Source organism: Scyliorhinus torazame, chromosome 11 (genome assembly GCF_047496885.1).
Source record: "Scyliorhinus torazame isolate Kashiwa2021f chromosome 11, sScyTor2.1, whole genome shotgun sequence".
NCBI lineage: Eukaryota > Metazoa > Chordata > Chondrichthyes > Carcharhiniformes > Scyliorhinidae > Scyliorhinus > Scyliorhinus torazame.
The window spans coordinates 187,022,858-187,044,890 of NC_092717.1; the positions used below are offsets into that span (position 1 = coordinate 187,022,858).

Genomic DNA, 22,033 nt, shown 5'->3' on the forward strand with positions numbered 1-22,033 from the left:
CGGTACAGCAGAACTGGAGGTGGACTCCTGTGATTCCTGCCCTCTGACACTGGATCCCTTTGGCGGCCGTTTCCTGGGGCGTCCTGGCCTAGATGGGCCAGGCTGCGGCCCGGGCGACTGGGATGGCGAGCTGCCAGCCTGTCCTGCCCGTTGCCCACCCGATGCACCTGGGACGGAAGGGGGGGAGTCCGAGGTGTCGCGGTGTACCGGGACCTCCCCTACAGAGGGAGCCGGGACGGACCACACCACCTCCTCCTCCCTCGGGGTGCCCGATGGCCCCCAGGCCTCTACATGGGTGGGGGATGCGAACGGACTGGCCATCCGACGCCCCCCCGACATCTGGCGCTGCCAGTCCTGGAGGCCCGTGCTGGTATTGACAGGGGTCTGCAGGTTTGCAGCCATGGAGCCCAGGGGGTTGGCAAACCCTGTCTGTGACAGTGCGACGCCGGCTCGCACATGGCCACTGGCGCCGATGCCCTCAGCGATGGCCTGCAGAGACTGGGCCATGGCCTGCTGAGACTGGGCCATGGCCTGCAGAGACTGGGCCATGGCCTGCTGAGACTGGGCTATGACGTTGAGCGCCTCTGCCATCTGGCGCTGGCACTGGCTCATGGCCTCCTGTGAGAGGGCAGCCATTTCCTGGGCCACAGACGCCGCCTGCACGGAAGGCCCCAGGCCTCGCAAACCGTTCCCCATGTCTGACACCGTCGCACCCATTGCCTCCACCGCGGACGCCACCCGTGCGGTGTCGGCCTGGGTGGCACGCATGACCGGCACCACTCCCAGCTCCTGGACGCGGGTGGACTCCTCCACCTGCGACCGCAGCCGCCGCAAGCCGCCCGTCACCCTCTTCGCTCGTCTCCGGGTCGGTGGTTGCATCGGATCTATGTGTGGGTGTGGTAACTGCAGGAACCCGGGATCCATCTGGGCGGCAGATGTTCGCTTGGGCTGGGCTGCCCTCCAACCGCCCGGTCCCTCTGCTGCTCCTACCTCCACCTGCTGTACCGGGACGGCTGTGTTGTGCGCACCAGTGAGTGTACCAGACGCCTCATCACCAAAGTGCCCAACCGTGGTGAGTGTTTCTGCGATGGTGGAGGGTGTTGGTGACAGCAGTGGCATTGTGTCGTGCTCTTCGTCCCACTCTGAGTCCATGGCACTTTGGGGTGGGGGTTCGTCTCCACCCATCCATTCTGAGTCACTGTCCGGTATTTCGCCTTCCTGGGTAGTGCTGTCCTGGGTAGGGGTGTACTGGGTAGTGGTGTCCTGGGTAGTGGTGTCCTGGGTAGTGGTGTCCTGGGTAGTGGTGTCCTGGCTCGGATGTGACGGGGGCCTGTGGCTGCCCCCCTCGTCGCTGGGTGGTCGCTCCCGCACGTGACGGGGGTGTCGTCTCCCTGTTGCTCCAGGTCTCTCCGTCTCCCGTGGTGTGCGAGGGGCATCCTGCGGGCGTCGCATGCTGGAGGGTCTGGGTCTCTCCGTCTCCCGTGGTCTCCGAGGGGCATCCTGCGGGCGTCGCATGCTGGAGGGTGCGGGTTTCTCCGTCTCCTGTGGTCTCCGAGGGGCATCCTGCGGGCGTCGCATGTTGGAGGGTGCGGGTCTCTCCGTCTCCTGTGGTCTCCGAGGGGCATCCTGCGGGCGTCGCATGCTGGAGGGTGCGGGTCTCTCCGTCTCCTGTGGTCTCCGAGGGGCATCCTGCGGGCGATCTGCATCTGCGGGGATGGGTGCCTGGATGTTTGGTCCTGTGATACATAATGAAGCATGCATGGTTAGACATCAGGCAGTGATCAGGTGATACGGGGGAGGGGGATATAGGGGAAGGGGGATATGGGGACGGGCTGTCGGTGGCTCACTTGCTAGTACGCCCCCGACCTCTGCATCAGCAACCTCCCGGTCCTCAGGTCCGCCAGCAAGGTCCAGGGCCCTTTCCTGGTGTTCGGTCAGTGGCCTCTCATCAGCGGGCCCTCCTCCAGTCCTCACATGCTCCCTATTGTTGTGTGCGCGCTTCTCCTGTGGGGGGGGGGGGGGGGGCAGGGGTAAAAGGCAACAGTGTTAGGCAGGTATATGAATGCACGCCATCGGTTGCGCGTGCATTGCAGAGGTTAAGGTTAGGGCTGGATTCACTTGGGGATATGGGGGATATGGGGGAGGGGGGATATGGGGGAGGGGGGATATTGGGGTGGGGGGATATGGGGAGGGGGGATATGGGGGAGGGGGGATATGGGGGAGGGGGGATATGGGGAGGGGGGATATGGGGAGGGGGGATATGGGGGATATGGGGGAGGGGGGATATGGGGGAGGGGGGATATGGGGGATATGGGGGAGGGGGGATATGGGGGAGGGGGGATATGGGGAGGGGGATATGGGGGAGGGGGGATATGGGGAGGGGGATATGGGGGATATGGGGAGGGGGGATATGAGGGAGGGGGATATGGGGAGGGGGATAAGGGGGAGGGGGATATGGGGGAGGGGGGATATGGGGGATATGGGGGAGGGGGGATATGGGGGAGGGGGAGGAGATGTGGGATATGGGGAGGGGGGATATGGGGAGGGTGGATATGGGGGAGGGGGGATATGGGGGAGGGGGGATATGGGGAGGGGGGATATGGGGGATATGGGGGAGGGGGGATATGGGGGATATGGGGGAGGGGGGATATGGGGGAGGGTGGATATGGGGGAGGGGGATATGGGGGATATGGGGGAGGGGGGATATGTGGGAGGGGGGATATGGAGGTTATGGGGAGGGGGGATATGGGGGAGGGGGAATATGGGGGAGGGGGGGATATGTGGGAGGGGGGATATGGGGAGGGGGGATATGGGGAATATGGGGGAGGGGGGATATGGGGGATATGGGGGAGGGGGATATGGGGGAGGGGGGATATGGGGGAGGGGAGATATGGGGGAGGGGGGATATGGGGGAGGGGGGATATGGGGGATATGAGGGAGGGGATGATATGGGGAGGGGGGATATGGGGGAGGGGGGATATGGGGAGGGGGATATGGATATTGGGCAGGGAGGGGAGGCTCACCCTGCCTGCTCTGACGAGGTCGTTCACCTTCTTGTGGCACTGGGTGCCTGTCCGTGGTGTCAGGGCCACAGTGGTGACGGCCTCTGCCACTTCCCTCCACAAATGCCGGCTGTGGCGTGGGGCAACTCTGCGGCCGTGCCCGGGATACAGGGCGTCCCTCCTCTGCTCCACCGCGTCCAGGAGCGCCTCCACATCGCGTGACTCGAACCTCGGGGCTGAGTGACGGCCAGCCATCCAGTCGGGTGTTGCGGTCGGGTGTTCCGGTCGGGTGTGGGGGAGCAGCGCGGCCTTATGAGCCGTCACGCCGTGCAGCGCGTATGACACTGCACGGCATGAACCACTGCGCAAGTGCGGATCCCGTTTCGTCGCTGCGAGCCCATTTCGGGCCGGAGACTATTGATCCATTTTTCCGACGTGACGCAAGTCGGATTTGCGCCGTTTTTTGCGCCGATCGGCGGACTTTCCGCCGATAACGGAGAATTTCGCCCCTGATTTGTGTCCTCATTTGTGAAGACAGAACCAAAGTATGTATTTAATTGCTCAGCCATTTCTTTGTCCCTTATTATGCATTCCCCTGTTTCTGTCTGCAGCGGGCCTCCATTTCTCTTTACCAATCTCTTTCTCTTCACATATCTGTAGAAACTCTTTATGTTCAGTATTTATGTTCTCTTCAAGCTTCCTTTCGTACTGTGCTTTCCCCTTCTTAATCAATCTTTTCGTCCTTCTTTGCTGAATTCTATACGGCTCCCAATCCTCAGACCTATTATTTTTCTTGCCCAATCTGTATGCTTCTTCCTTGGATCGGATACTATTTCTAATTTCCTTTGTAAGCCATGGATTGGTCTTCTTACCCCCTTTGCTTTTGTGCCAGACAGGGATGAACAATTGCTGTAGTTCCTCCATGCGTTCCTTGAATGTTTGCCATTGTCTATCCACTGTCATCCCTTTAAGTAACTCTCCCCAATCTATCAAGGCCAACTCACGCCTCATATCCTCATAGTTCCCTTTATTAAGATTCAGCACCCTAGTCTCCGAATCAACTACTTCACTCTCCACCTTGATAAACAATTCTATCATGTTATGGTCTCTCATCCCCAAGGGGTCTCGTACAACCAGATTGGCAATAATTCCCTTCTCATTACACAGTACTCAGTCTAAGATGGCCTGCTCTCTAGCTGGTTCCTCCACAAGTAAACCATCCTGCATACACGCCAGGAATTCCTCCTCTACGGCATTGTGGCTAATTTGATTAAAATCCCCATGATCACCGATATTCCCTTATTACATGCATGACTAATTTCTTGTTTAATGCCATTTACAACCACACCACTGCAGTTTTGGGGTCTATATATGACATCCACTAATGTTTTTTGTCCCTTGGTATTTCTCAACTCTACCCATACAGATTCCACATTGTCAGAGCTGATATTCTTTCTCACTATTGTGTTAATTTCCTCTTTAACCAGCAGTGCCATGCCACTACCTTTTATTTTATGCCTGTCCTTCCTAAATATTGAGAACCCTGGGACATTCAATTCCCATCCCTGTTCACCCTGCAGCCATGTCTCCGTAATCCCAATTATATCATACCCATTTATATCTATCTGCGCGATTAGTTCATCCACTTTATTGCAAATGCTCCGTGCATTAAGGCACAGAGCCTTTAAGTTTGTCTTTCTCACAATGTTTGTCTTGCACCCAATATTTTTCTCTACTGCCCTGTTTGAATTTTGTCCTTGGTTTCTCCACCTATCACTTTTCTTGTTCACTTTCTACCTTTTGCTTTTGTCCTTGCTCCCTCTTTCTCTGACTTCTTGCATAGGTTCCCATCCCCCTGGCATTTTAGTTTAAACCCTCCCCAACCGCACTAGCAAATAGCCCCCCTAGGACATCAGTTCCAGTCCTGCCCAGGTGTGAACTGTCCAGTTTGTACAGGTCCCACCTTCCCCAGAACCGGTCTCAATGCCCCAGGGAATCTGAAACCCTCCCCTTGACACCATCTCTTTAGCCACATATTCATCCTATATATCCTGTCATTTCTACTCTGACTAGCACGTGGCACCGGTAGTAATCCTGAGTACACTACCTTCGAGGTCCGATTTCTTAACTTCCTTCCTAGCTTCCTGTATTCTGCCTTTAGGACCTCATCCCTTTTTTTAACCTATGTCGTTTGTACCAATGCATACCGCGACCACTGGCTGTTCACCCTCTCCCTCTAGAATGTCCTGTACCCGCTCTGAGACATCCTTGACCCTAGCATCAGGGAGGCAACATACCATCCTGGAGTCTCGTTTGAGGCCACAGAAATGCCTGTCTATTCCCCTTACAATTGAATCCCCTATAACTATTGCACTGTCACACTGATCACCCCTTCCCTCTGCAGCAGAACCAACCGTGGTGCCACGGTTTGGCTGTTGCTGTTTTCCCCTGAGAGGCCATTCCCCTCAACAGTATCCAAAATGGTATATCTGTTCTGCAGGGAAATGGCCACAGGAGATTCCTGCACTACCTGCCTCGTTCTGTTGCTCTGTCAGGTGGTCACCCATTCCCTTCCTGCCTGCGGAGTCTGAGCCTGTGGTGTGACCACCTATCGGTACGTGCTATCCACAATACTCTCCGGCTCGCGGATACTCCACAGTGTCTCCAGCCGCCGTTCCAGCTCTAAAACGTGAGCTTCCAGGAGATGTAACTGGAGACACTTCCTGCACACATGCTGACCCTGGGGACTGGATCTGTCCCCAGCCTGCCACATGGAGCAAGAGGAGCAGACCACACCTTGGAGCTTTCCTGCCATGATTTATTCCTTTAAATCCAACCTTTGAAATTAAACTTTAGAAAGGTGTTTTTTGTGCCAGATTAAATCCAATCCCCGTGTACTATTTAATTAGATAAAAACTGAGTATGTATCCCTCTTGATCTGACAACAAATTTAAAAAGTTATTTAATTGAAATTAAAAAAGTTATTTAAATCAACTTAAAAATAGTAATTTAAATCAACCCAAAATAATTATTTAAGTCAAATTTAAAAAATTTAAAAATAGTAATTCAAATCAACTTAAAAATAGTAATTCAAATCAACTTAAAAATAGTAATCGAAGTCAAATCAAAACTAGTATTTAAATCAGTAACTCCAGATATTCAAATTTAGCCCAGACTGCCTTTCAGCCAATCAGGTCACAGTCTCGTGAGACGTCACTTCACCGGGTTTTTTTCAATTTTGAAACAAATGAACAGCTGTCTGATTCGATAGCGCTTTTTATTGAAGACTCGCTTCCCTCCGCACTCTTTATTGAAGTCTCGTCCTCTCTCTCACCGCGCTCTTTACTGAAGTCTCGCTGCTCTCCACGCTCTTTATTGAAGTCTCACCCTCTCTCTCTTCTCTCTCCGCGTTCTTAAATTGAAGTCTCGCACTCTCTCTCTCCGCGCTCTTTACTGAAGTCTCGCCCTCTCTTTCTCCGTGCTCTTTATTGAAGTCTCGCCCTCTCTTTCTCCGTGCTCTTTATTGAAGTCATGCCCTCTCTCTCCCTCCGCGGTCTTTATTGAAGTCACGCCCTCTCTCCGCGCTCCTTATTGAAGTCTCGCCCTCTCTCTCGCCGCGCTCTTTATTGAAGTCTCGTCCTCTCTCTCGCCGCGCTCTTTACTGAAGCCTCGCTGCTCTCCACGTTCTTTGTTGAAGTCTCACCCTCTCTCTCCGCGGTCTTTATTGAAGTCATGCCCTCTCTCCGCGCTCTTTATTGAAGTCTCGCCCTCTCTCTCTTCATGCTCTTTATTGAAATCTCGCACTCTCTCTCTCCGCGGTCTTTATTGAAGTCACGCCCTCTCTCCGCACTCTTTATTGAAGTCTCGCCATCTCTCTCTTCTCTCTCCGCGCTCTTTATTGAAGTCTCGCACTCTCTCTCTCCGCGCTCTTTACTGAAGTCTCGCCCTCTCTTTCTCCGTGCTCTTTATTGAAGTCTCACCCTCTCTCTCCGCGCTCTTTATTGAAGTCACGCCCTCTCTCTCTCCGCGGTCATTATTGAAGTCACGCCCTCTCTCCGCGCTCTTTATTGAAGTCTCGCCCTCTCTCTCTTCTCTCTCCGCGCTCTTTATTGAAGTCTCGCTCTCTCTCTCTCTGCGCTCTTTACTGAAGTCTCGCCCTCTCTTTCTCCTCGCTCTTTATTGAAGTCTCGCCCTCTCTCTCTTCTCTCTCTGCGTTCTTTATTGAAGTCTCGCACTCTCTGTCTCCGCGCTCTTTACTGAAGTCACGCCCTCTCTTTCTCCGTGCTCTTTATTGAAGTCTCGCCCTCTCTTTCTCCGTGCTCTTTATTGAAGTCTCACCCTCTCTTTCTCCATGCTCTTTATTGAAGTCTCGCCCTCTCTCTCTCTCCCAGCGCTCTTTCCTGAAGTCTCGCCTTCTCTTTCCGTGCTCTTTACTGAAGTCTGGCCCTCCCTCTCTCCACACTCTTTATTGAAGTCTCGCCCTCTCTCTCTCTCCGTGCTCTTTACTGAAGTCTCTCCCTCTCTCTCTCTCCGCGTTCTTTACTGAAGTCACGCCCTCTCTCTCTCCGCGCTCTTTAGTGAAGTCGCACCCTCTCTCTCTCTCCGCGCTCTTTATTGAAATCGCGCCCACTCTCTCTCCGCGCTCTTTATTGAAGTCGCGCCCTCTCTCTCTCTCCGCGCTCTTTATTGAAGACACAGATGACACAGGGCAGCCAGTGCTCGATCCAGCTGTCCTTAGCTGAACCCCAGCCCTATAGGCACTGACTGGGAGAGGGGGCACTGGGAGCCAACCTGGAGCTACCCTACAAAGTGGTGACGGCAGCCACCAGCGCCCCCAAGACCCACCCCCCTGACTCTCAGAGTCAGCATCATGAACAGGGTGACACAGCGGAGCATATGCCACCGACAAGTGGGCTGGGGCCCTTCGGCACCAGGGCCCCCAGAGGACGCCTGCCAGGGGCATCGAAGGCCAAGGGACATGATAGGCAGTTGGCTGCCTCCACCTCTGATGTGCCTGGGGACACAGCTAGGCGCAGCGGTCGAGCACGGAAGGATAAGCAGGTTAAGGAACGCTGAAAGGGCATTGGGCATGAAGGGGGTTAGGGGGAGGAGGGTGCGATGGGTCGGAAGGCAGAGGGGGAAGGGTTGGGAGGGGCGGGGAAGCACCATTGGGGGCCAAGGGCAGTAGGGGAACACAGAGGCACAACATTAAAAAAAGTTGCACTCAAGAAATATGATGGCTCTGGCACTTCCTTCTGCATAGCAGGTTGACCACTGCCCCAGCCTTCCGGGCATGGAGGGGAGGGGGGGGGGGGGGGGTGAGGTAGAAGAGGGCATGGCATGACAGACAAAGCCATTCTCTATGTGAAGCGGGCGAGAATGAAGGCCTCCCTGGCCCTCCGGGCTTGCCAGACCCTCACTACAAGGTCCTGTCTTTGATCCTCCGGCTGGTCCTGTGGGTCCGACCTGGGCTTGTCCTCCAGCCCCTCCTGACCCGGAGGCTCCTTGTCCTCCTCCTTGGAGGTGGCAACATATTCCTCCCCCTCAACATTCAGCACTTCGCTCCACTGTTGTGCCAACTTATGGAGGGCACAGCAGACCGCCGCTAAGTGGGCGAGCCTCTGGGAAGTGTACTGCAGTGCACCACCAGAGTGGTCGAGGCACCGGAACCGCATTGGCACGGGCAGCTGGGCAGAAGTTGTTTTTTCTCCCTGGGAAGGAAGGTGGGGGGGGGGGGGGGGGAGTTATACTTTGGGGGCTGGCCTTTGTTGATCATGATCAGCCCTTCTGACATCAAACTCCCCCTTCCTTCTTGCCCTCGCCCTCATTTTATAAGGATGCCCCAATCTTTTGAAAGCCGATGTCATGAGACCCACCTCCTGGATTTTCTTTCCAAAAATTCGGCGGCAAGAGCCAACAGCAGAGCTGATGGACAACATGTGGTGGTATGTATTAGGGGTAATACGGTACACCACGTGTCGACAGGCTATTGGTGGAGGGATGCCAGGTCCTGATAGGATCTGCCACCTACTGGACTCCACCCAGAAATGCCGGTATAAGAACCGAGTTTTTCCCTCCATTTCCCTCAGCAGTTGTATTCTGTAACCACGCTGCTGGGGATAAAGTTCTGCTTAATAAAGCCTTCAATTGACATTACCTCAACCTGCCTCATGTCATATTGACCGTGCTACACAACACACCGCTTTTTCCACCCAAGCTGAGACTTTGAAAAAAAGAAGAGAAAATTCCACCCAAAATGTGATTGAAAGGTCGATAAAATGTAGCCATCAGGCATGGAAGGCCTTGATCGTGCCAGCGGACACTGTGTGTTCTTTTTCGAGGGACATCCAGCAGCGAACATAGCTGTGCAAATAATCAGATTGTGAGGAAGCACAACCATCGATAAAAGCGCGATCTAACAGAATTGTAACAGAGTCCCGTGACAAGCGCATTTAGCCGGATATTTCCTGCCGCTCGCAACGCTGAGAAACACCAGGCTATCAATTGGGATTTGTAGCAGTTCATGGCCTGAGCAGGGAACGGCCCAATGAGGCCATACTTAGTCCCATTTCCTGCACTGAGGAGCTCTGCTCACCGGAACTCCTCAAGCAGGAAGAGATTGGGACATTTTTAAATGGTGTTATTAAGGCAAAGCTTTGGAGGGAAACGGTGTTGTCAACCATGCCAAAAACTGCAGAGAGGACAAAGAAGGAGTCATATCCTGCAAGTCACCATGAACAACACCGTTAGAGATCCAATATATTAATCAATAAATGCTTTTATTTATATAACACCTTTAATGTCCTCAGGAGATCTGAAAGCACTTTGTAACCAATAAAATACTTGTGAAGCTTGTTGCAAAATAGGACACGACTCAGCCAGTTTTTGCAGAGCAAGAAATATTTAATTCACTGTAAAGTGCTTTGGGATGTCCTGAGGTTCTGAAATGCCATTCATTGTAAGCTTCTGGTAGATAAGGATTTCAACATTTATCGTCCCCTATTTTTGAATGCCAACCAAATTAACCAGTGTATCATAAATTCAATCATTCATAGAAATAGAGACAGAAAATAGAAGCAGGAGGAGACCATTCGGCCCTTCAAGCCTGCTCTGCCATTCATTATGATCATGTCGGATCAAGTTCAATACCCTGATCCCGCCTTCCCCCCCCATATCCCTTGATTCCGTTAGCCCCAAGAGCTGTATCGAATTCCTGCTTGCAATTACACATTTTGGCCTCAACTACTTTCTGTGGTAGTGAATTCCATAGATTCACCACTCTCTGGGTGAAGAAATGTCTCCTCAACTCAGTCCTAAAACGTTCACCGCTTTTCCTCAAACTATGACCCCTAGTTCTGGACCCTCCCACCATCGGGAACAATCTTTCTGAATCTACCCTGTCTAATCCTGTTAGAATTTTATACGTTTCTGTGAGATCCCCTTTCACTCTTTTAAACTCCAATGAATATAATCCTATCCGACTGTCAGATGACAGTCCTGCCATCCCAGGAATCAGCCTGGTAAACCTTCAGCCTGATAAACTGCCCCTGTAGCAAGAGCATCCTTCCTCCGATAAGGACACCGTAATTGCACACAATACTCCAGGTGTGGCCTCACCAATGCCCTATAAAACTTTAGCAAAACATCTCTATTCCTATACACAAATCCTCTCGTTATGAAGGCCAACATACAATTTGCCTTCTTTACTTCCTGCTGTAGCTGCACACTTACTCGTTGAATATCCACCTCTCTCAACTTCCACCCATTCAAATAATAATCTGCCTTTCTAGTTTTGCTAACAAAGCAGATAACCTCACATTTATTCACTCACCCCACCACCCACATAATCCCACCCTCCATCATACCGCCCCCCCCCCCCCCCCCCACCGGCCACCACCCGCCAGCGGGGTAACAGGTGGCCCACTGAGGGTAACGCCAATGTAGCCCCTAAGGAGGTGCCGGGCGATGGCCGCGGAGCACACTGTTGGCAAGGGCAGCACCAGCCGACAGTACCCCTGGCAGCAGGGATGGCTGCCAGGGCCAGAGTCCCCACAGTGGCGGGCACCGACGGGGCCAGGGGTGTGGGAATGGGGAGGGACATGAAGGGTTAGAGCGTGCTGTGCCAACCAGGGCCACCATGTAGCCTGGTGGACCTGATTGGGCACAGGATAACACACCATGTTAACATGTCGGCCTTTCACCCCTGAAGACAATGGATATTGGAATTCCACCAGCAATGACGGCCTTCCTGCTGGTTGCCGCAGACCTGGGGTGTGCCCTGCTGGCGCTGCTTGAGGAGGATGAAGCTGCAGCAGCGGAGCGTGCCCCAGATGGAACAGGATGCAGCCGCTCAGGATGGAGAGCAAAGTAGTAGCCACATGAGACCTCTTGTGGACCGGCACCATCTGCCATTCGAGGACCTGCCGGACCGGGCATGCCGTTTAAGACTCTGGCTGAGCAGTGAGACTGTGTGACATATCTGCCAGATCATGGTGCACATGGCACTGCCGGGAAATGGGGGAGGACACCTGCTCCCAGTGACCGTCAGGGTGAAGGTCGCCCCGAACTTTTACGTCACAGGTTCCTTCCAGATGCCGACTGGCATTTGTCCGGGATCTCACAGACCTCGATGCACAGGCGAATCCACTCTATTACAGAGGTCCTATTTTCCATTTCAATGTGGACCGAATCCACCAGGATGCTCAGGGAGCGAGGGTTGCCACCATCGCCGACATGCCCCGGGTCCAGGAGGTGATCGACGGGATGCATGGTGCCCTACAAACCTGCCGATGTTGGCCATTCTATACAAACCGAAAGGGGTTCCACTCAATGAACGTGAGGCTGATATGTTATGTGACCATTAGATGTGCATGATTCATCTCTGTGCCCGATACCCGGGCAGTGTGCACAATGCCTTCATCCTGGCACACTCAACGATTCCTGACAAGTTCGAGACGCCCCTCCCCCCAGCTGGGGGGTTGGCTCCTGGGCGACATTGGTTATCCACTGCAATCGTGGCTGATGACGCCTATCCGGAGGCCACAGACCAAAGCCGAAACCTGCTACGAATACAGCCATGCAGCGACCAGGGACATGATTGAGTGGTTCTTCGACCTCCTGAACATGCGGTTCAGGTCCCTGGGCTTCCATGATGCTGAGAGTGTCGGCCGCATTGTGGCAGCCTGCTGCCTCAGCCACACCATCGCACAGCAGAGGGGCAACGTGCTGGAGGTGGAGGAGGAATGCCAGACCTCGTCCGATGAGGAAGATGCGGGGTAGGGCGAGGATGGGCTCAGGCAGGCACCCGAGGCCATACGTCGTGTGCGCCAGGGCCAATGCACAGTGGATACTCTGATCGCCTCCAGATTCCCGACTGGGAGGGCAGGAGCAGGCCAGGGGCACGGACACTGCATCCTCCCCCCCAGACACCCCCCGCCGCCCCCACTCCCCCCACCTGCAACCCCTCCGTCATACATACCTGCCACTCAACAGGGTGCAGGCCCTGGGTTGGATGTAACACTGGGTCTGGTCATGGGACGGAGGATGATGACAACCCGCTCTGCGATGAGCTCTGATGCTCCACATTGTTTGATGATGTCTGACTCCTGCCCACGTTCGCACTTTCGACCGTTCACCTGGGTAATCCCTGCATGTGAGCTGGCAGTTCCATCACATGGTGCCATTGGATGTGGGGGTGATGGTGCTGGGGACTGTTGGTGGGGGGGAAACCTCTCACACCCATCTGACAGAGCAGGAAGGCAGGTTGCAACAGTGTTAATTGGTGTTTAATGTGCACAAATATTTACAGATACATGGCCTAGCCCTGATAACTAAACTGTGCTCTGCACCCGTGCCATCTAACTTTCTGGCCTTAAGTGGTTAGCATTGCTGCCTCATGGCGCCGAGATCCCAGGTTCGATCCCGTCTCTGGGTCACTGTCCGTTTACACATTCTCCCCCTGTTTGCATGGGTTTCGCCTCCACAACCCAAAAGATGTGCAGGGTAGGTGGATTGGCCACGCTAAATTGCCCCTTAATTGGAAAAAAATTAATTGGGTACTCTAAATTTATTAAGCAAAACTTTCTGGCCTTACGGGTCTGAAAGCTATGTCTAGCTGGATCCCCAGATGGCACACCAGATGTGGAGGCAGCCTGCTGTGATTACCGCCCTGCAACCTGGGTCCCCATTGGCGGCCGTCTTCTGGGGCAATCGGGACTGGATGGGCCCGGTTGCTGCTCGGGGGTCTCAGATGGCGTGGTGCTGCTCTGTTCTGCCCACTGCCCGCTGCCCACCAGATGTGCCAGGGATAGGAGAGGGGGTGCCCGAGGTGCTGAGGTGTTTTGGCAGCTCACATGCAGGAGTCACCGGCACAGGCACCATCACCTCCTCCTCCCTCTAGGTGCCCGATCGCCCCCAGGCTACTCCTTGGGACAGGTGTGCGAGTGGAGCTATTCCGAGGCTTGCCCACACTCGGCGCTGCTGCTCCTGGAGGCCTGCTGCGGTCTCGACCTGGGTCTGCATGCTCGCAGCCATGGAGCACATGGACCATCGCAATTTGGGACTGCACCACATCACCCAGTGACTGGACCACCACCTTCTGGGCCTGTCTCACATCGGCCAGTGACTGCGCTATCTCCCTCTGGCACTGGGCCACCTGCCCCTGTGGCTGCACAATGTCACCCAGTGCCTGGGCAATGCCGCCGACGTTCCCAGCCATGGCCTGCTGTGACTGGGCCACACTCGGGAGCACTGCTGCAATTTCCAGGTGGCTCTGGCACATGGCTGCCTGTGAGGTGGCAACACTGTCCTAGGTCTCAGCCAACGCCTGCAGAGAATATCCCAGGCCTTGGACATGTTCTGGCACTCACTTGGGGTTGGGTACATCAGATGGGCCCACCTCATCACCAGCAGGTCCCGCAAGACACAAGACATGGGCTGGAGGGGAGTGGCGGTGGCGGCCGTGTGGGGGTGAAGGTGGGGGTGAGGGTGGTGGGGGGGGTGAGAGTGGTGTGGGGGGTGAGGCTGGAGGTGAGGGTTTTGTGGTAGTGAGGCTAGGGCTGAGATTGGGGTGAGGGTGTGTGTGTGGGTGGTGTGAGGGTGAGGGCGGGGGTGTGAGGGTGGTGCGGGTATGAGGGTGGGGGTGAGGGTGGTATCGTGTGAGGGTAAGGGTAGTGTGGGAATGGACACACGTGGCAGAGAGAACTGCAACTAAGCGGGGTCTCACCTCATTGCCCGCGGCCAACTTCCACCCAGTTGACCTCCCCTTCCTCTGAGCTGCCATGCACAACCACATCCCCAGTCAGGGGAGGGGAATCAGAAAACGACATTGGTCGACAGTTCAATGCATGCAACCCAAGGAGTGGGAAGCTGGCGGCCTCAGTGGCCAGTGCACCCGGCCATGACGGCTAGTATGGGTGTTGGCATGTGGTGCAGGGTGGGAGTTCGTACGCCATCCACGTGGAGTCTGGGGGAGTTACGGGTGTGTGGGACAGGGTTAGTGCTAGGCGCACAGTGTTGCCTATTCACCCTGAGCAGGTTGTGTAGTTTTCTTACGGCACTGCAGGCCGGTCCGGACAGTGTTTCTGTGGCACTCACCATCTCTGCCGGCAGCCTCCTTCCATGGCCGGGGTACAGGTTGGCTCGCCTCTCCTCCACCCCGCATCCAGGAGGGACTCCAGGTCAGCGTCTGTGATAAGAGGTGCCGCTCTCCTTTCTACCATCTTGTTAGCTAGGATGTTGTGTGTGGGGAGTGGAGTGTGTATATACGGCTGCAGTTGGTCAGCCAATCACGAAGCCGGCAAATTCCTCATTGGAATCGATTGTGTTGCACGTGGCATCGGCGCTAGCCCCTTAACAGCAGAATCGGTCCAGTTGCAGCACCAGTCTTGCTGTTGTGGAACTCCACTAGTCCTGCCCCAGCTCAGGAACGGAGAATCCCGCTGAATACATTTTGTTGCCTCATCCAAATCATTACTATATAATGTGATCAGTTGGGGTCCCAGTATAGATCCCTGCAGTATCCCATTAGTCACGAACTGCCAATCGGAAAAAGACCCATTAATTCCAATTCTTTGTGTCCTGTCTGCTAACCGGCTTTCTGTCCATCTCAAGACACTACCTGCAACCCCATGCAATTTAGCTTTACAGATCCTTTATCATCTTCAAAACCCACTTAAGGACACTAACCATATGCCTTCTTTAAGTCTCATAAATTAAAACTGCTCAATGGCTCTTCTCCACCAATTTAACCAGAATTTGAAAGCTGGAGTACCTGTCAATGTGTATCTTGTAAGTATGCTTTAAATTTTGAAAAAGTACAAGTGGAGCATTAAAATAATTAACTATCAAAGTACAGGAAGGTTCAGGAGCAGGGACTCAGGGCTGGATCCTGCAATTCTGCAGCTATGTCTGGAGGATTACTGGAGTGAAGAAGGCAGAGAGTTGACTTGATAGAGGTGTACAAGATGATGCGAGGCATGGATAGAGTGGACAGCCAGGGACATTTCCCCAGAGTGGAAATGGCTGTCACAAGGCGACATCATTTTAAGGTGATTGGAGGAAGGTATAGGGGAGATGTCAGAGATTGGTTCTTTACACAGAGAGTGGTGGGTGTGTGGAATGCACTGCCAGCAGAGGTGGTGGACTCAGAGTCATTAGAGACATTTAAGCGACTCTTAGACAGGCACATGGACAGCAGTAAATTGAACGGGTGTATTTTAGGTTGATCTTAGATTATGATAAATGGTAGGCACAACATCGTGGGCTGAAGGGCCTGTACTGTGCTGTACTGTTCTATGTTCTATGATGCGTCTGGTGTTACGACCAAAATGTCGGCGGCGCCCCCACACCAATGCTCCGCCCAGTGGGAGGGCTAGCAACCTCGCTACATAAAGCCCCCGGCTTTACCTGCCGTTACGGACGCAAAATGGCCGGGTCTGTGGCCGCGCATGTGCACGGCAGCGGCCTGCGGCGGTCGCGCCAGACAGCATGGCGCTGGCCATGCGCAGTCCCTGCCAAAAATTGCCCCCCTGTAACTCCCCTCGCCACCCCCGGACCACCCCCCAGCCCCTGCCGAAGCCCCGCTGTCAACTGTATGGTTGTCCCCCCACCCCCACCCCCCCCCCCCCAGCCCCGATTGTGGTGGCGCTGGACACAGTCCACAGCCGCCACGCCTGGTTTACGAAAGTTGAGGCACGTGTCCCACGTCATCGGGAAGTCTGCCCATCGGGGGCGGAGCATCGGGGAGGACCTCAGGTGACATTCTGAGGCCGTCCCAACGGCGTGCGGCTTACTCCTCCAGTACACCGTTTTTGAGGGTGCGGAGCATCGAAATACAGCGCCGTCCCCGATTTCGGCATAAAAAGGGATTCTCCGGCTGATTGCCGAATGCGATTTCAGCGCCGGCAATCGGAGAATCCCGCCCTCAATCTATGGAGAAATGTTATATGAGTCATAATTGCAGTCTTACTCAAGAACCAACTTCAAGAATGGCAAATACAGCATACTGTCCAGTCATCAGCCTCAAACTCAGAACTGTGATCTCCCTTTTAGTGAGTCTAATCAAGCATTACACATCTATACAGCCATTTTCATTCATAAGCTTACACTTGCGGACCAAAAGAGGGAAATATAAAACAAAGAGGAAAATATACTCATCCCATAGTCTAACTTTAATAGGCACTTCTACTCACTAATTGTACGGCAGACTACACACTTTCACTCGTGAAGATTATCTTCCAAAAGCATTCACACATTTTATTTTCTGAAGAACAAGAAACGGAAAGGCATTGACTCCCACCTCAGTTAACATCCAACCAGCTAGCCCTGGACCATATTTCTGGAGAAACCATAAGAACAAGAACTAATTGGTCACGATAACTTACTCACGGCCAAGACGAATATGGAGAAGACTCCCACCACCTGCCATAGTCGCAGTCCCCAGAAAACCACAGTCTCCGATGTCACAGGGTCCGGTTTCTTTGGAGGAATTGTAGTGGACTGCAAAATAAAAGAATGTCACTGGTCCTTTTGCAGGTTTAAAAGCATGTGAAAGCATCCTATGAAGAACTTCCAACAGCTGCATTCACTGACTATGAAATTGTGCAAATTTACTGGGAATATGGGAGCAGTGGTAGACTATTCAATCCTCTGAGCATAGTCTGCTGTTCAATTAAATGATGGCTGATCTGTATCTCAATTCCATTTATCCAGTTTGTTCCATTTCCCTTGATACTCTTTCCCCATAAAACTTTTTTGATTTCATTCTCAATAATTTAGGTTAGCACTGCTGTCTCACACGTCCAGGGACCCAGGTACAATTCCGGCCTCGGGTGACTGTCTGTGTGGAGTTTGCACTTTCTCCCCGTGTCTGTGTGAGTTTCCTCTGGGTGCTCCGGTTTCCTCCCACAGTCCAAAGATGTGCAGGTTAGGTGGCTTGACCATGCCATATTGCCCTTCGTGTCCAAAAGGTTAGATGAGGATACTGGGTTACGGGGATAGGGTGGAGACGTGGGCTTAAGTAGGATGCTCTTTCCAAGGGCCAGTGCAGACTTGATGGGCCAAATGGCCTCCTTCTGCACTGTAAATGATTCTGTGAATTTCAGTTAAGCCATTCGGCTCATTGTGCCTGTGTCATTGCCAGCTATTTGGTAGAGCTACCCAATGTGTCCTACATGCCTTCTCTTTCCTTATAGCCCTGTACTTATTTTCCCTTCCATTATTTATCAAATTCTCTTGAAAGTTACGACAGAATCTGTTTCTGCCACCCTTTGCATTCCAGTTCACAACCTCTCACTGTGTAAAAACATATGTCCTCACACGCGTTGGATTTCATTGCCAAACACCCTAAATCTGTGTCCCCTTGTCAACCCTTCTGACAGTGGAACCATTTTCTCCTTATTTCTTCTATTAAAACATTCAGGGTTTGAACATTTTATCAAATTTCCTCTTAGTTAACCTTCTCTGCTCGAAGGAGACTAATCCAGCATCTCTAGTCTCTCCACATAACTGAAGCTTTTCATCCATGACACCACTCTAGCAAGTCTCTTCTGCACCCTCCCAGAAACCTTGACACCCTTGCTGAAGCCTGATGGCCAGAAGTGAATACAGCAAACCTCATGGGACGCAACCAGTGTTTTCTGTATGTTTAACGCAATCTCCCATCTTTTGTGAACTATTCTTCTATTAGAAAAGCCAAAGATTAGGGATGCTTTTTTTAACAACCTTCCCAACAGGACCAAATACTTTCTGAGATTTGAACACATAAACCCTTAGGTTTCTCTATTCCTGTGCCCCCTTTAAAATTGCACCATATTGTTTACGTTGCCTCTCTACATTCTTCCTACCAAAATATTTCATTTCCCACTTACTTACATTAAAATTTATCTCCTTTAAGATGCTTCTTAAAACCTGCCTCTTTGACCAAGTTTATGGTCATCTATCCTGATGTCTCCTGTGGCTCAGTGTTAATAATATTTCCACTGATATTGCACTTGTTAAGGACTAGTAACTACATAAAGTACATAATACAAGTTGTGCGGTAATATGACATTAAAGCTTATCAGCATGACATCATTAGAATGCAGATGAGTCATATGATCCAGTCTTAGTTTCACTTTTGCTATGAGCAGAGCACACACACGCAGTTCTTTAAGCTTTATACCTATGTGTGACTGTTCTCTTGTCTCGTCTTAATAAATGAACCCACAACTTAATTTCCTTATAAGTGATTGGTTCATTGTGTCTTGTACAGTAAATAGGTCCAAGGTATAATATCATTAAAATAACATGACAATATATCTGCCCATTTCCTTGTGTTATGGGCCAGGGTTTAAAGAACCCCAAAGTGTATCATGGAGTTCACCTGACCCACAACTTTTAATAGATTGTGGTATGGGGAGCACACAGCTTACTCTACAGGTATGGTGCAGCAGAAAATGGACCAGTCGTTTTTAAAACAAAACAATGTTTATTCTATGAACTCAAGTTAACCTTTTTAAAACAAACAGTGAATATCTTAGCAACCAGTAAATCAAATACACCCCCCAAAGAATACAACACTAAGTAACCTGTATGCCGTCCTTTTAACATCCAAAAGACTTAACAAACCTTCAAACAGGAACACATTAGGGTTACATTTAATACCGAGACCTTTTTACAATTCTGAGTTTGGCAAATGATCCATTGATAGTCTTTGCGTGGCAGAGATCAACAGTAGTGCAGCTCACAGAAAACCACAGACACACCCCAGCTCTTCTCAAACTGAAACCAAAAAGCAGAAGTGGAGCTCAGCTCCACCCACACTCTGACATCACTCCAGTAACATGAGCAGCTCCATTTCTTAAAGGTACATTTCTTAAACACCCATTTCTTAAAGGGTACTCTCACATGACACTTGGTCTATCAATCTCTGAAAGCTGTTACTAGCTTCTTCATTATTTACTGTATTTCTGAATATTGTGACATTTATACTTTTTCAAACTATGCTATTTATACACAAGTCCAGGTCATTGATGCATATCAAAATGAAATATGCCCCTTTGTAATTTCCTGTCCCGCCTCACTGAGATTTTGAGAGCAATAATTAAATTTATATGCTTCAGTACTGCAACCAAACTGGCGGTGCATTTTGCAAGAGACTTGTTGGGTTGAGGGGATGGTGAAAAGCAACAGGGCGAGTTCTGTGTTTGAGAGAATAAGCACTGATGCCGGGACTGAATCGTGAATGTTCTAAGTGGATAAAAGAGGTACCAGTCCCGGAGCAATTCAGGTCCCGTTAATGGGCTAGCATCGGCGCTACATAGAACCCATGCAATTCCAATGCATGCCAACCCTCACCTCAGCCAAGATAATGGCACTGGTAGCGCTACAGCACGCCCACCCCGTTGATAGGCCAACTGGGGTCAGAGGGTATTAGCGGTGACTTGGGGGGGCACCTATATGACCCATAGCGCTAGGTGGGCAGTCAGTGCTGTACGCAGCTGCAGGTGTGGCCTCACCAATGTCCTATACAATTGCAGTTAAACATCCTCATTCCTATACTCAAATCCTCTCACTATGAAGGCCAACATACCATTGCCTTCTTTACTGCCTGCTGTACCTGTTTGCTTACTTTCAGCGACTGATGCACAAGGACACCAAGGTCTCAGTGAGTATCCACCTCTCTCAATTGACACCCAGTCAAATAATAATCTATCTTCCTATTTTTGCTACTGAAACAGATAACCTCACATTTATCCGTATTACCTACATAGGGGCTGGTTTAGCTCACTGGGCTAAATCGCTGACTTTTAAAGCAGATAAAGGCAGGCCAGCAGCACGGTTCAATTCCCGTACTAGCCTCCCCGAACAGGTGCCAGAATGTGGCGACTAGGGGCTTTTCACAGTAACTTCATTGAAGCCTACTCCTGACAATAAGCGATTTTCATTTCATTTCATCTGCCATGCATGTGTCCACTCACTCAGCTTGTCCAAATCCCGCTGAAGCATCTCTGCATCCTCCTCACAGCTCACCCTCCCACCCAACTTGTGTCAAGTGCAAATCCCCCCATTTCCCCCGTAAGAGGCCTAAATTTGTTTTTAATAAATATTTATCTCTTGACATACCTATAGATAATACATTTAGTTCCCTCATCCAAATCATTAATATATAATGTGAACAGTTGGGTCGCAGCACAGATCCCTGCGATACCCCACTAGTCACTGCCTGCCAATTGGGAAAAGACCCATTTATTCCAACTTTTTGTTCCTGTCTGCTAAACAGCTTTCTATCCTTCTCAAGACACTACCTGCACATATAACATATTTACATAGTAATATGTTATATGACACCTTGTCGAAAGCCTCCCAAAAGTCTAAATAAACCACATCCATCCATTCTCCCTGGTCAACTCTACTAGTTACATCTTCAAAGAATTCCTGTTGATTTGTCAAGCATGATTTCCCTTTGGCAAATCCATGCTGACTTTGTCTGATTATACCACTGCTTTCTAAATACTGTGCTATGAAATTCTTGACTTTAGCAACTTCCTACTACCGACGTTAGGCTCACTGGTCTATAGTTCCCTCCCTTTTTGAATATTAGCTACCGTCCAATCTTTAGGAACCATTCCTGAGTCCATAGAATTTTGGAAAATGACCACCAGTGGATCTACTATTTCTAGGGCCACTTCCTTCAGTACTCTGGGATGAAAATTATCAGGCCCTGGAAATTTATCCACCTTCAGTCCAATTAATTTCCCCCAAGCCATTTCTCTACTAATAGTAATTTCCTTCAGTTCCTTCCTAAAACCTGTTTCTCAGAACTTTCGGTACATTGTTCATGTCTTCCTTTGCGAAGACAGAAGCAAAGTACAAATTTAATTCCTCAGTCATTTCTTTGTTGCCTGTTATGAATTCCCCCATTTCCTTTGTAAGAGGCCTAAATTTGTTTTTAATAAATCTTTATCTCTTGACATACCTATAGAAACTTTTAGTCAGTTTTTATGTTCCCCGCTAGCTTACTTTCAAATTGTATTTTCCCCTTCTTAATCATTCCCTTAGTCCACCTTTGCTGAATTTTAAACTGTTCCCAATCCTCAGGTGTATTGCTTTTTCTTACTGATTTGTGTGCCTCTTCTTTGAATCTAATCCTATCTCTAATTTCTCTTGTAAGTCATGGTTTGGACACAGTTTCCTGTCTATTCTGCCAAATAGTGTATCCCGCCCCCGCTGTGTCCCGAATTCTCCGCCACCGGAGATTCGGCGGGGGCAGGAATCGCGCCACGCCGGTCGGCGCAAATCGCGCCGGTCGGCGGGCCCACCCCTGGCGATTCTCCGGTCTGCAATGGGCCGAAGTCCCGCCGCTGTCAACCCACGCCAGCCGGCGTGGATTGAACCACGTTTTGAACGGTGGGACAAGGTGGCGTGGGCGGGCTCCGGGGTCCTGAGGGGGCGCGGGGCGATCTGGCCCCGGGGGGGGGGGGGGGGGGTGCCCCCACGGTGGCCTGGCCCGCGATCGGGGCCCACCGATCCGCGGGCGGGCCTGTGCCGTG

The 22,033-nt window shown here is 51.6% G+C and overlaps 1 protein-coding gene across 1 annotated transcript in view; it reads right to left on the minus strand.

The window, feature by feature from the left end:
- tmie (transmembrane inner ear) overlaps positions 1 to 22,033 on the minus strand; it is a 239,427-nt gene that overhangs the window by 138,970 nt on the left and 78,424 nt on the right. Inside the window, exon 2 of the mRNA XM_072468173.1 lies at positions 16,886 to 17,000. Coding sequence (XP_072324274.1) covers positions 16,886 to 17,000 — 115 coding nt within the window. The remainder of the gene's footprint in view (positions 1 to 16,885; positions 17,001 to 22,033) is intronic.